Source organism: Giraffa tippelskirchi, chromosome 13, assembly GCF_054371585.1.
Source record: "Giraffa tippelskirchi isolate mGirTip1 chromosome 13, T2T-mGirTip1v1.2.pri, whole genome shotgun sequence".
Taxonomy (NCBI): Eukaryota; Metazoa; Chordata; class Mammalia; order Artiodactyla; family Giraffidae; genus Giraffa; species Giraffa tippelskirchi.
Window position 1 is genome coordinate 85,891,785 of NC_137287.1, and position 13,606 is coordinate 85,905,390.

Sequence of the window (13,606 nt, forward strand, 5' to 3'; positions counted from 1 at the left end):
CGAAAGATGGACGAGATGGGAAAGACACTGGGAGGGGGCTTTTCCAGCAGAGGAAACCGGGTCCTTTTACTGTGCAGCGTCTCCAGAAAAGACCGCTCAGAATGAAGCCCTGAGAATCGCTTTCCTTGCTGCTCCACAAGGCAGTCCCCAGGCCAGCGTGCTCTCCAGGCTTTTCTGGGTGCTTGGCGGGGAGGGGGGGGGGCATGAGACCGCCCCCCGCCCCGACTGCCCCCTAGAAAAGCCTGGAAGACCCAGCCTAAGGGATGAAACGTTCTTGGGTGAATCGACAGCGCTACAGGACGGGCCCCTTCCTGCCTATCTGGAGCATCCCTCCCACCCTGAATCCTGTGTTTCACACACTCTGGATTGCTTGCTGTTTCTAATTCTGTGCCTCCTTGCCTTGGCCCCTATTATTCCTTGTCTCTGATACCGCTTTCCATCACCCCCACTTGGCCAAAACCATTTTTATCTCTGAGGACCCATGTCATTTGCTGAAAATCCTTCCCCTAATTTCACAAGCAGGACATCTTTGTGTCTAAGGCACTCTCACTGGAGTTTTTTGTATTTCATGCCAACTGGAAACAGGAACATGGCTGTACAAGAAAATAATAAAAACTTAGGTTTATTGAACTTGCTTCAGCAAAGGAATGCACCAGAGGACACATGAGTCTCCTCTGGACAGCGGTGTAATGGAAGGGTCTCCCAGGGGTCTGGGCTGGAGTTAACCATAGATAGTCTTGGCAAGGATGGATCAAAGTTTAACCATAAAAGTCACTGGAGGGGTCAGTGGTTTTGTCTTGGAGCATATGCTCTGCACAAGCAGAGCCGTGTGTTGCACGGCACAGTTTAGTCCTGTTTTTCTGTTCAGGTGTCATAAGCTAAATTAGCACTAACCTTTTAAGTTAGTGCTAGTTGTGGTTCCTTCTCAGAACCCCCCCCGCCACCGCCGACCGCCGACCATACCCTCCAGGATAGCTGCCATCCCGTTCCTTGCAGGGGGGATGGGGCCACCTGGTTGGTTAGATCAGGTTCCTCAACTTCTGCACTATTGACAGTTTGGGCCACATAATTCTTGGGAGGGAAGAGGGAGGAGCTGTCCTGCACATTGTAGGGTGTTGAGCAGCAGCCCACCTACTCATGACTGTACCCTGAGCCTCGGGCTGAGGCTCACTTTCAGCGGTGCTGCCTTCCCAGTTGCTTGCTCTTAAGTCATTTGGGCCAGGACCAGCGGTTAGACGCCACAGTCAGTCTGTCTCTTGAGGCCTTCAGTGTCGGCAGCTAGACCCAAAGGCATAACGTGAGGGTGAAAATAAACGTGTTTGCCAGGCAGCAGTGACAAATGCCCTGCGGGTCGCTGTGATTGCAGTGCCACCACTCCTTAAGATTGGGGTTCTCAACTTTAACTACACATTAGAATCATACAGGAATCTTTGAAATATACCGATGCAGGAGACAGAGATGCAGGTGCAGTGCCTGGGTTGGGAACTTCCCCTGGAGGAGGGCATGGCAACCCACTCCATTATTCTTGCCTGGAGAATCCCATGGACAGAGGAGCCTAGAGGGCTACAGTCCATGGGGTTCCAAAGAGTGGGACACAACTGAAGCAACTTAGCACGCACACATGCATACTTAACATTGTACTGGGAGGGAATAAACAATACAAAGTAGTATGTAAACAACCTCAGTAACTCACAGGAAATGCTTGGGTGAAATGGATGTTGGAATTCAGAACCTTTCACATATAAGGAACATTATGCATGACTTTGTATTCCTGTGATGGCAGATTAGGTAACAGACTCACATACACAGTGGGGACAACGATGAACTTGAAATATCTGCATGAAGACACCAGTGAGCCCAGCATGGTGATCAGGATCCAGGAATGACAGAGGCCCAGGAAGAGGAGCCCAGGGCTGGGAGCCACTTTTCCCCCAAGTGCATTCACAGGTCTAGAGGAGGAGATTGAGAGGCCAGCCAGTTTACAGACACAGGTGTAGTATTCCTCTTCAGTCCTGGGAGGTCAGCAATGGTTGCCATGGCACTCATTTGCCTGCTTTCCTGTTTCACACCCATATCCCTCACACTTGTTCCTGGAATCACATTCCTAAGTAAGTCACATACAAGCCTTTATCACAGCTCCTTCAGGGCAGCTGAGACCAAGGCAGGAAGAGAGATGAGAATGTGAGAAATTGCAATGTGAGACATCTGTGTCCTCAGAAAAGAAGAGAGAATAACAAAAATTATATTTAAAGATATAATAAATCACTGAGACATTTCCAAAACTGATTCAGGTGGACATCAACCCACAGACTCAAGAAGGTCTGTGGAGCCCAAGCAGGATAAGTAAGTTTTCTTTGTGAAATGAAATACTGTGAAACCAAAGACAACTGGTGTTCACAGACCAGAAAGGATTTGTTTGCTTGGTTTCACCCTGTTATGCAGCAGAATTCCCAAACAATGATGAAGGAAAAACCTCTAACTTGGATTAGACGTCAGCACCCTGCCTCATCCCACCAAAGTCGCCACCTCTTGGAAAGCTTCCTGTGGGCCTGCACCTGCCTCAGCTCTCCCCATCCCAGATAGCATTTCAAAGGCCAACAAGAAGATGCCTTCAAGATTATAAAATAAAAGTTAAATATTGATGCTCCCCTAAAACACAGTCTCCCAGGAGGGGTCTGAGCATGGCGGTCAAGGGTGGAGTCAGTCAGGCTCCATCCAAACCCAACTCCACCACCTTGCCACCTCCTCTGCCAAATAGGGGACATGTGTCTGTTCAGGAGGCGCCGTGAGGGTAAAGTGGGCTGAGTCGAGCACCTGGCAGGGCCTCCTTCAGCGGCAGAAGTGGTTTTGTTGTTTTTGTTTTAACTCATTTATTTTTGGCCATGCTGGGTCTTCACTGCTACTCTCTGGCTTTCTCTAGTTGCAGCAAGCTGGGCCTGGCTACTCTTGGTTGCAGTGCGCTGGCCTCTCTCGCAGAGCACAGGCTCTAGGCACTCGCGCTTCAGTAGGTGTGTGTGTGTGGTTGTGGCATGTGGGCTTAGTTGCTCCACAGCATATGGAATCTTCCTGGGGCCAGGGATCAAACCCCTGTCCCCTGCAATGGCAGGCAGAGTCTTAACCACCAGACCACCAGGCAAGCCCCGTGGAAGCGTTTACATAATAACATTGGGAATCTTGAGAGCTGGAGGTGAGGGCAAGTCAGTCTGGGAGGACTTGAGTTAATGGCATTCAAGTCAGGCTGAGGCAGTGGGGTAAGAATTCACACTACTACTCCTGCTCCACAAGTACAGCCGCTGTGGGTGACCTGGGACCAGCATGTGTGTCCTGGTGTGCCTGTGTCACCTCGGGATCTACCGTTAGGTCGGTGTCGTGCAATCACAGCACAGTGGTCTCTCTGTCCTGCCTGGTCCCTGCTCTGCTTCCATGCCATCAGTCATCCATCTCCGCTCTGCTCTCTGCTGTTGGTGGCTCCAAGTCGGGTCTTTGTCAGCCTTGACGGAAGAGGTAATGCAGGGAGGAAGCCTGGGGCTGAGTTGGGCAGGACAGTGTGCCCCACTCTGTCCCAGCCAGGCCCTGCTGGAGTTCTCTCCGAGTCCTCTCAGAGGCCAGACGCATCACACAGCCAAGGACTGTGATGCCAGCGTTGCTGAAACTTGGCCTATTTCCCAGTGCCAAGTAGAAACACGGAGACTGCATTTTGGGTGAAGTAGAAAAGTGTAGCTTTATTGCTTTGCCAGGCAAAGGCAGGCAGAGTGGGCTAATGCCTTCAAGACCAGGTGACCCCCCTGGAGGGAGTAGGGAGGCATTTATAGTGTTCAGAGGGCAGGGCAGGATCACCTCATGGAGAGTTAGGTTTGTTGGCGTCAAGGTGGAGTTTCAAGTATCATCAGCCTTCTGGTTTCACCCAGTCTAGGTTCTGTGTACTTGGGATCAGCAGTTTTCATGTGGAGGGGGTCTACTACACCAATACAGTATACTAATGCATATATATGGAACTTGAAAGATGGTAACAATAACCCTATATGCGAGACAGAATAAGAGACACAGATGCATAGAACAGTCTTATGGACTCTGAGGGAGAAGGTGAGGGTGGGACGGTCTGGGAGAATAGCATTGAAACATGTATATTATATGTGAAACAGAACACCATTCCAGTTTCGATGCATGAGACAAATGCTCAGGGCTGGGGCAATGGGATGGCCCAGAGGGATGGGATGGGGAGGGAGGTGGGAGGGGGGTCCAGGAAGGGGAACACATGTAAACCCATGGCTGATTCATGTCAATGTATGGCAAAAACTACTACAATATTGTAAAGTAATTAGCCCCCAACTAAAATAAATAAATTTATTTGAAAAAAAAAAAACACAACTTAGGAATGTATGTCAGACATTTATCCATATCTTTCAGGGAACTGAGCATTCGGTGGTTCTGCCATCACCAGCTCCCTGGCCCAAGAACTATTCTTTGCTTCTACATCTTCACATTTCCCAATCATTAACTCTCGAATCAGCCTTTTGCTTCAAAAGACAAGGACACAGAGGCTTGTAGGTGGTTTCCCTGGGAATGATGGTCACAAGCCCCCTGGAGACCGAGATCAGGGTGGCTTCACCGGAAGGGGACGCCGGGCAACTGGACTTGTTAAATGTCGGCCTGTAACCCTCTCCCACTGCCCTGCCTGGGGCCAGACTGCTGTGGCTGGGACTTCCCAGGCAGCCAGAGATAGATCCGGGTCTTTCCCTGGTGAGCCGCCTTCATAAATTCAGCATCCTCCCAGCCTCCTCCCCGTGCCCGGGGCTCAGGAGGGACAGTGTCCCTGGGCCTCCGGGCTCCAGCTCTGAGGAGCATTTCTCGTCCCCACCTCGCAGGGCACCCGTTCGATGTGTCTTTCTCTAAAGCCTGCCTCTCATCCACCGAAGGAAACAAATCCTGTCCATCTCTCGGCAGGATGGGGGGGCCGAGGTGGGGGGTGGCGCTGCCTGGGTGGGCTTCTGCCTCCTCGAGCTCTGTGCTCTAGATCAGCCCCCACGGCTGACGAGGGGTCTGTGTCATCCAGCCTGGTAGCTCCCAGCCACATGGCACCTGAGCATTACTGCCTGGCGCCACCAAGAAACTACATTTTTAGTTTTGGGTTTTTTTTAACATATCTAACTAGACACGTGTAACTAGTGATTGGCCAGCACCAGTGGTCTAGAGACACATTAAGTTAGCCAAATAACAGCCTAAGATAGGTGAGTTTCCTGGAGTTGTACTTCCTCCGGAAGACGGTGAATTTTTTTAAGTTTTCTCTTGTGAGTGAATGGGTCTCTTCCAGTTTTGTTCCAAGGATTATATTCAACAACCAAGAATAGCAATTTCTTTTTTTTTAATCAGAAAACATCACCACAAAAAGAAGAGAATGAACAAAATAAAGCTTTATTTGAACAGCCCTGCAGATCATTTTGAGGCCCTGGTCACTGTCCCAGTTTACAGCAAAGTCATTTCCTAAGTAGTGCCTTGACCCTAATGAACCAAGTCCAGCGAAACGCTATAGGTGCAGGTGTGTGGTTCTGTTGGAGCCATGCGCTACAGCCGAGGCCACCCATCCTCGCCTGGCCACCGGGAGCCCAGCGTGGCCACAGCAGGTGTTAAGCAACCTGATGCCCTGTGAACACCTGTACACCTGCAGGGCACCGCCCACTGTGGGGCGCAGGGCCGGGTGGGGGCAGCCCTCCCTGTTCTCCAGGACCCAGCTCAGCAGGCCATCCTCCCCTTGATCCACAAGTGGGCCCTTATGTGCTTGGCTAAAAATAGACCCTTTGCAGCCTACCGGTCCACATCGTTTTGTTAGGTCCAGAGGACTCAAGGCACATTGGCAAAGGGAAAGACTGGCTCAGAGCAGGGAGGTAGGGCAGTTTGCGGGGACCCAGTTTTGGCTGCATTCATGAGTCCCCAGCTTCCCTGAAGAGCCCCAAGAGTGGAGCACACCAACCAGCGGCTAAGAGAGTCCCAGGCCGAGGGAGGGGAATTGTCCCAGACCACAGCCTGCACAAACACACGCGACCAGAGCCCATCCCCACAGGTGCTTCTAGCAGCTAGTTTCATCACACACAAACCAAGAGAAGTGGAAACACACCAAAAACAGATGCTGTGGGCTTGAGAGGTTTCAAGATAGCTGTGTTAAGACAGAGGCACAAACATTTCCAACTTACATTTCCAACAGGCCAAACAGTAACCCAAAGTGCACCCTCCAGCCCGCCATGCTTCCCCACGAGCGGAGGCAAAAAAGGAGCTTTTCGTAACTGTTAAGAAGAGTGTGTACAAGTAAAGCACACACTGCATGTGTGTGGGCACCATGTTTCTTCTAAAATATAAAAGTATAAAAATAAAATCTTCACCTTCTGTTTCTAAAAACATCTGGAGGAAACATGACTGCTGTTTGCTCCCAGTCCACTTGAGCAGACACAGGGGCTCCACCTTCCTGTGCTGTCAGGGGGACAGGGGGATGGACTTTTCACCAGGAAACCAGATTCAGGACAAGTGGGAGGAAGCTCGCCCTGGGCGAGGACCTGTCATGGGTCCCCAGGAGGGGAGGCAGGGACTTCAGGCTTCGCGAGAAGGGCAGCCTGGGTTCTGCTGGGGCGTCTAGGAACAAGTCGACCCGGGAGCTGTGTTCTAGGAGCACGCCTTAGGGGCCTGGCTTGGGGTCTCAGCAGAGCCATCACTTGGCACCCTCCCGCTTGTCTTTGTACTCCTGGTAGGCACTCAGGATCTCTGTGATGACGCTGGGGTCCTCCAGGGTGGTGGTGTCCCCCAGGTCTTGAGCTCGACCTGTGACGATCTTCCTCAGGAGCCTCCGCATAACTTTTCCAGACCGAGTTTTTGGAAGACGCTTCACTACCTAGCAGGGAAGGTGCAGCATTAGCCTTTGGGTGGTACTCAGACTCCCAGCCGGTGCCCAGCTGTACTGAGATGAGGGTGTCCTGGAGGAAGACACCCCTCCCCGAGGACCCAATAGGAATGGCTGAGGTGCAGCCACCCCCAGAGAGCGGCCGGGCTGTGGCCTCCGGTTTTATTCTCCAAGCGTGCATGCTAAGTCACTTCAGTCGTGTTCGACTCTTTGCGACCCCATGGACTGTAGCCCACCAGGCTCCTCTGTCCATGGGATTCTCCAGGCAAGAATACTGGAGTGAGTGGCCGTGCCCTCCTCCAGGGGATCTTCCTGACTTGGGAATCGAACCCACATCTTTTACATCTCCTGCATTGGCACGTGGGTTCTTTATCACTAGCTCCACCTGGGAAGCCCTTGTTCTCCTCCATCTGGACCTAAAGCTGAAATCATCCACTGCCAGGGAGTTAGCTGAATCTCCACTGTGGAGGCTCTACCCATACCTGGTGGATCTCACTGCCAACACCCGTTTTTCCCACTAGTTAAGCTAGGAGGGCTCTCAGGTGACAGCAGAACCAGGTGTTCGAGGGGCACCTTGTCTCCTCCCCTGGCTGGGACCATAGTTGGCCTTTCTAACATAAGAAGTAGGAGCTGCTTGAGAGGAAAATGTCGTCTTGCTCAGTGTTTGAAACTTAGCGTTTGACATTATCCAACCACAGGCATTCAGTGTCAAGACAATACATGAAGGGCTGCATTTAGGGCCTGTAACAGTGGCCTGTCCTTAGAAAGAAACTTGTTCACTGACGGGCAGTTCAGGTGAAGCTCTGGTCACAGGCCAACAGCGTGACTCGTACGGCACCAAGTGAGGCTGGGCCCTCCTGCCTCAGAGGCCTAGCTCCCAGAGAAAGAAGGCCATAGGCTGGTGTTGAAAGAAAGATTGAAAAGCCAGCGGGGCTCAGAAGATGGCCCAGTCCTTCCCCAAAACCCACCCCAGCAAAGGCTCCCAGGCAGACTCTGGCAGCATCTCCCCACCAGCCCGGGGACCTCTGGTCCAGACCCAGGCCTCCCTGTTTACAATCCCTGACCCTCTGCAGCCCAGCCAGGCCTAAGTGCCCAGGCACTGTCCACACTGATACTGTCTCCTCCCTGACTCCAAGGATGCAGCAGCCACCCCCTCGCCCACCTCCTGCTGCCACCCTGTCAATGGTGGGAAGCAGAAAGGAGGCTGAAAAGCAGCAGCTCCGTGGCCCCTGAGGGGCGTCCACTCACCAGGACCTGATCGGGCACTGCATATTTGGCGATCTTGTCGGCCACCACCATCTGGAGCTCCTTCACCACCACGTCCACATCACCCGCGTCATCTTTCAACACAACGAAGGCGAAGGCGGCTGGAAGGAGAGCAGAGGTTCAGGCCACGAACCACCTCCTGGGGCAGCGTGTTTCACACCATCGCTGCTAAGTCCAAAGGGGTTTTAGATCAAAGGCCAGTGCACCCATGGCCGCTGGTCCCTGTAGCTGCCTCCCAGAAGGTGCATTTCCATTTTCACTCAAGGTGGAAGTGACTCCAGCGGCTCCTCCGAGTGCCCCGGGGTGGCGGGCATGTGTGGAGAGACCCTGGAGCCATGACTCACCTCTGTGTCCTTACGCCCGTGACATAGCAGTGACATGGGCTGTCAGAAACTCACTTTCCACCACGTGCACCGGGCATGGAATCACTCCCCAGGCACTAGTCTGTGGGCCTATGTCCAGCCTATGGGCACCAGCCCCGTAGCTATTTAACCACAAGTTCAGTGTAAAATCCATCTGGGAGCCACTGTGTGGACAGCATAGAAGAATGGCTTGGTCAGCAGGAAGCTCTGTTGGGCTACGTTGGTCAACCATTAGGTTAGCATAAACACTAGGTTTTGTTTTCAGTACTCCAGTGAGGATCAGAGGGGTTCCTGGGGCTCTCCTTAACTACGATGTCACATATGGGCCCAACTCCATTTCTCTCCGTGTGAGCAGTCACTGTCCCAGAGTCACTTTGGACAGTCTGACCTGCACTGCCCCCTCCCACTGCAACTCCCTTCACACGCAGACTCCGTACTGCTCGCTGGCCTGCCTGTGCCTACGCTGAGCCCGCCCCTGATCGAGGCGCCCACGAACCCCACTGAGTTGATCCAGCTGCCTCTCCCCTCTCCCTGGGCCCCTCTAGCATATGAGCCCACAGGGCAGGGACTTAGGTCGCTCCCTAGGTCTGCGTCCTAACCACACAAGACCTGGGGGGCTCCCCTCCGTCAGGTCAAGTGCAGAGAGAGTGGGGAAAAATACACACCCACAGTTTTTGTTGTTCATGTTTTGCATGTGGACAAATGCTCAAATGTGTTAGAAATCAGGAAAATGCACATAACCATAGCCGATACACAAATTCTCTCCCAAAGCCTGGCAGGCAACACCAGAGCCACTAGGAGGCAGGGGAGGCTGGTGGAATGTGGCGTGGCCCAAGGGTCCTGAGACACACACGCGAGGACTCGTCCTGTCTCATCCCCTCAATCCCCGACACCCCCCACCTTGAGTCTCAGCCAGTTCACAAGGGTGACAGCCTCACGGGTATGTCCTTCCATGGTAACTGAAAACGCTTCTTCAAAGCACTTAATAAGTGTTCAGTTTTCCTAAAGGTTGGCTTAGAGACAGTGAGTAACTCATAGAAGAGCAGCACGCAGACATGGCTGGGAGGATGATGACGCTGGGACCCCAGGAGGAAGTGTGCCTGGGCTGCTCCAGGCAGAGACCTCCTTCTGTCCTGAAGAGCAACACGGAGAGTCGGTCAGACCAGGCCAGTGTGGCCAGTGCCCACCTGGCATTACAGTGCTCGGATAAGCCTGCCCCTTCCCAGACTCACCGCTTAGAAACCAGCAGGCTTTGAAACAAAGTGTGTCAGTGAGGATCAGTCCTGTCACAGGCTCTGCACTTCCCTGGCCCATGGCTATGCAGGGGAACCCAGGTCAGATGCCCCCAGAGAGAGTCCGGGCCGTCGAGGCGCCGAGATGTGCAGGCAGCGAGGGGCAGTTAACACATATCCCTAGCAGGGCAGCCAGGGGGGCCTGTGGACCGGGAGGAAGCTCCCCAAGCTCGGCTGGGCCGACAGATCAGGGCTGCTCGCCGCGAGTGAGAGCCCCTCAAAGATGGCGGAGCTGCGGCACTGCAGAATCCGGACTGTCCTCTACCATTCGTGATGTTTGGCCCCCTCCCCCAAACCCCCGCTCGAGGCAGGGGTGAGCCAGCAGCCTGACCCCAGGGAAAGCCCTGGCCCCGCCCATGAATCCACGCCTCCTAGAGGCCCCGGCCCCAGGGTCGCACCTTCTCCCTTGATGTCGTGCGGATAGCCAATGACGGCGGTCTCGGGCACCGCGGGGTGGTCAGCCTGGGCAGGACAGAACACGCAGAGGTGAGGCACTGACTCATAGACTCAGCCCCCAGACCAGTGGCGGCCGTGCTCACCATGGCGTCCTCGATCTCCGCAGTCCCCAGCCGGTGGCCGCTGATGTTGATGACGTCGTCCATGCGCCCCGTAATCTCGTAGTAGCCCTTCTCAGTTCGGTAAGCCCCGTCTCCTGTGAAGTAGTAGCCTGCACCACAGCGCGGGAGTCGGTCCCTGCTCCCAGCCAGGACCGGTAGGGCTCCCATCCTTCCACGAGGGACCCCCCTGAATGGGAGGAAGTGCCGAACACCCCCTGCAAACCTCCACCGGGAGACACCCCCCAGGTGCTGCCTGGCTGGTGCCAGTAAAGGGCAGAACAGCTGCCAGAGGGCTGGAGGCTGAACATGGAAGCAGGAGTTGCAAGGAGCCCATTCTGGCTTCCCCAGTAGTGTCTCTGACAGGCTTGCCTCTGCTGGGCATCAGTTCCCATGGACACACGTGTTTCCAAACTTCCGCCCAACCACACTACACAGGTCAGGAGGACAACAACACAGGGACAGGGAAGGCCTGGAGCTACCACCGTCATTGCCAGGGTGGCGTCCTTGCGCTTCTCCTGGGAGCCCACAGCCTGAGCCCCCAGGAGGACCCCAAGCGGGGCCACTTCTGGCTCAGAGGGAAGGAAAACAGGGACAGTTCACATAACCCCCAGCCCCTCCGAAACAGTCCTGAGACTGTCCAGCAGCAGCAGCGGGGAAAGACTCACCAGGGTAGGCCTCAAAGTAGGCGTCCAGGAATCGCTGGTGGTCTCCGTAGATGGTCCGGGCCATGCCCGGCCAGGCCTGGGACAGGCACAGAGCCCCAGACACGTCTCCGCCCTCCAGGACATTTCCCTGCAGGAGACAGGGAGACAGAAGGAGTGACCATCTCCTGTTCTCCAAACTGCCGGGCCCAATGCAGGAACAGGACAGGCACCCCAGAGGGGCTTTCCCCTCTAAGAGGAGACCCTGCGGTGGGTGTCTCATAAGGGGGAGAGGGCAGCGGAGGCCAGGGAGGCAGGACAAGCAATGAGGGCTGGGCAGGGCACGTGGACAGGGTGATTCACCTTCTCATCTATGAGAACGGGAACAATGCCGAACAGGGGCCTCATCGCCATGCAGGGCAGGATCTCTGCCCCCTCCTCTGAGGGCCGTGGAGAGATGCAGATGCCCCCTGTTTCTGCAAGGGGTAAGAAGAAACACCAGTGGGCCTGGGGCTACTGACACATGTGTCCAGACCACATGGGCACTGGGTCCACACCACACACAAGGGTGAGCTCCAGAGAGGGAGAGGAGGACCTGCTGTCCGGGGCAAGGAAATGGCCCCGGTGACAAAAGGACCACTGTCTGAGGAGAAACCAGGCTGGGGTGCTGGTCCCTCCACTGTGGAAACCAAAGCACACCCGGGGCAACCCCAGGAGACGAGATCCCCAGCCTGTGTCATGGGAACATGGGGACAGCGGAAAGGAGGACGGAGGGAAAGAAGTGCTCAGGGCAAGGACCCCAGACCGGGAGAAGAGCGGCCCCGGGTTCTGCCCCTGGGCATTTCTCTGGATCCATCAGCCTGCAAGGGAAGGCCCACCGGGGCTCTGCTGTAGGGAACACCCAGGGCCTTTCTGAACCATGAGGCCTGCGCCACCGGGAACATCTCTTTCTGGCTTCTTGAAGGATGAGACTTCAGCCACCTCAGTGGGGGTCTCTTGCCCCCCAAATCCTGATAAGTCAGACACCCCAGAGGAGAGGGGCAGATCAAAGCAAAACAAGGCAAATAAAACTTCTTTTCCCACTAACATCTAATAATGGACTCAAGGTCCCTTAAACAGCAGACCCCAGACTGGGCTGTGCCAGGTTCAGAAGGTGGGCCACCATGGATGGGACCCTTGTGGGCTCCTGTGTCGCCCCCTCTGCGTCCACCCAGGCCCCACCTTACAGACAAGGAAAGGAGGCTCAGGGAGGCCTTCACACTCAGGTGTCAGAGCTGCAGAGCAGCAGCAGCCCCAAGCTCCTCTCCCCAAACGCCAGGCACCCGTGGGGCTGAGCCTCCCCCCACGGACAGGCTCACCTGTCTGCCACCAGGTGTCTACCAGCGTGCACCGGCCGTCCCCCACCACCCTGTGGAGCCACTCCCAGGCCTCTTGGTTGATCGGCTCTCCCACTGCAACCACACGAGACAGAAGTGTTAAGAGACTCAACAGGGCTGAAACTAAAGGAGCGGATTTCATGAGGAAAACAGATCTGTTAGTTGTCCTGAAAGGCACACATGAGACTTCAGAAAGCAGTGAGATCATCCTGCTTATGGCCATTGCAGAATACAAATGACAGTGAGATATTTTCACCATCAGAGGGTCAAAAACCAAAGGCTGGAGAGAGTGTGGAGGAAACACCAGCACATACATCACTCTTCCAACTGGGGATCGAACCCATGCCCCTGCAGTGGAAGCTCGGAGTCCTAACTGCAGGACCGCTAGGAAGTCCCTCGGAGAAGGTAATGGCACCCCACTCCAGTACTGTTGCCTAGAAAATCCCATGGACGGAGGAACCTGGTAGGCTACAGTCCATGGGGTCGTTAAGAGTCGGACACGACTGAGCGACTTCACTTTCACTTTTCCCTTGCACGCACTGGAGAAGGAAATGGCAACCCACTCCAGTATTCTTGCCTGGAGAATCCCAGGGACAGCGGAGCCTGGTGGGCTGCCGTCTATGGGGTTGCACAGAGTCGGACACGACTGAAGCGACTTAGCAGCAGCAGCAGCAGCAGGAAGTCCCTCTCTTCCTGTTTAGAAGTGATACTCCTGCCACAACTGCTTTACGCGCCTGCTGCTGGCAGAACCCAATAAAGCCACACATGCTCGTTCTGTGTGAGAAGGCCGCTCCTAGCGCCCAGCCCCAGAAGGAGACACGGACGAGGATGTTCCTGCAGCCTGGAGCTAAAAACGGTCCGTGGAACAGAGAATGGCAAAGTGAATCATGGCGCTTTCCTGATGGACCAGCACCGGCCAAAGCACGGAGTGGTCCCAGCGCAGGAGCTGCCGTGGTCACCCCTCTGCCGGCGTGGCCACACATCGAGGTGCGGGGGAGTCGTTCTGTCTCACGTGCCATTTAACTTGGACTTAGGCTGACTACAACAGCCCATCTGTGGCCTGTCAAACAGACCCTGTAATCTGCTTTAGTCATTAAAGAAAAGGGAAAAGGGCACACCGACCAGAAGTTTAGGAGATAGAGATAAATGCCCCCTCCCTGGGATGCCGACGCTGGGACTCCTTTGATGATAAGACTCTTCTCCCAGGGCCACGGCTGTAACGACTC

At 54.7% G+C, this 13,606-nt stretch overlaps 1 protein-coding gene across 13 annotated transcripts in view; it reads right to left on the reverse strand.

Annotated features, from left to right (window-relative positions):
• Nucleotides 1–5,396: 5,396 nt before the first annotated feature.
• The window catches only part of ACSS1 (acyl-CoA synthetase short chain family member 1), a 43,917-nt gene continuing 35,707 nt past the window's right edge, over nt 5,397–13,606 (reverse strand). Inside the window, exons 8-14 of one of the 13 annotated variants that reach the window (XR_014073998.1) lie at nt 12,363–12,455; nt 11,368–11,480; nt 11,029–11,155; nt 10,346–10,550; nt 10,205–10,268; nt 8,135–8,253; nt 5,397–6,877 (exon numbers count right to left, since the gene is read on the reverse strand). Coding sequence is in view for 9 of the 13 variants with exons in the window: in XM_081560438.1 (XP_081416564.1) it covers nt 6,698–6,877; nt 8,135–8,253; nt 10,205–10,268; nt 10,346–10,473; nt 11,029–11,155; nt 11,368–11,480; nt 12,363–12,503 (872 nt within the window). In the remaining 4 variants the exon portion in view is untranslated. Of the gene's footprint in view, nt 6,878–8,130; nt 9,648–9,746; nt 10,269–10,345; nt 10,551–11,028; nt 11,156–11,367; nt 11,481–12,362; nt 12,504–13,606 lie in introns of all 13 variants that reach the window. The other 12 variants (XR_014073999.1, XM_081560441.1, XM_081560442.1 and 9 more) reach the window with 12 other exon arrangements.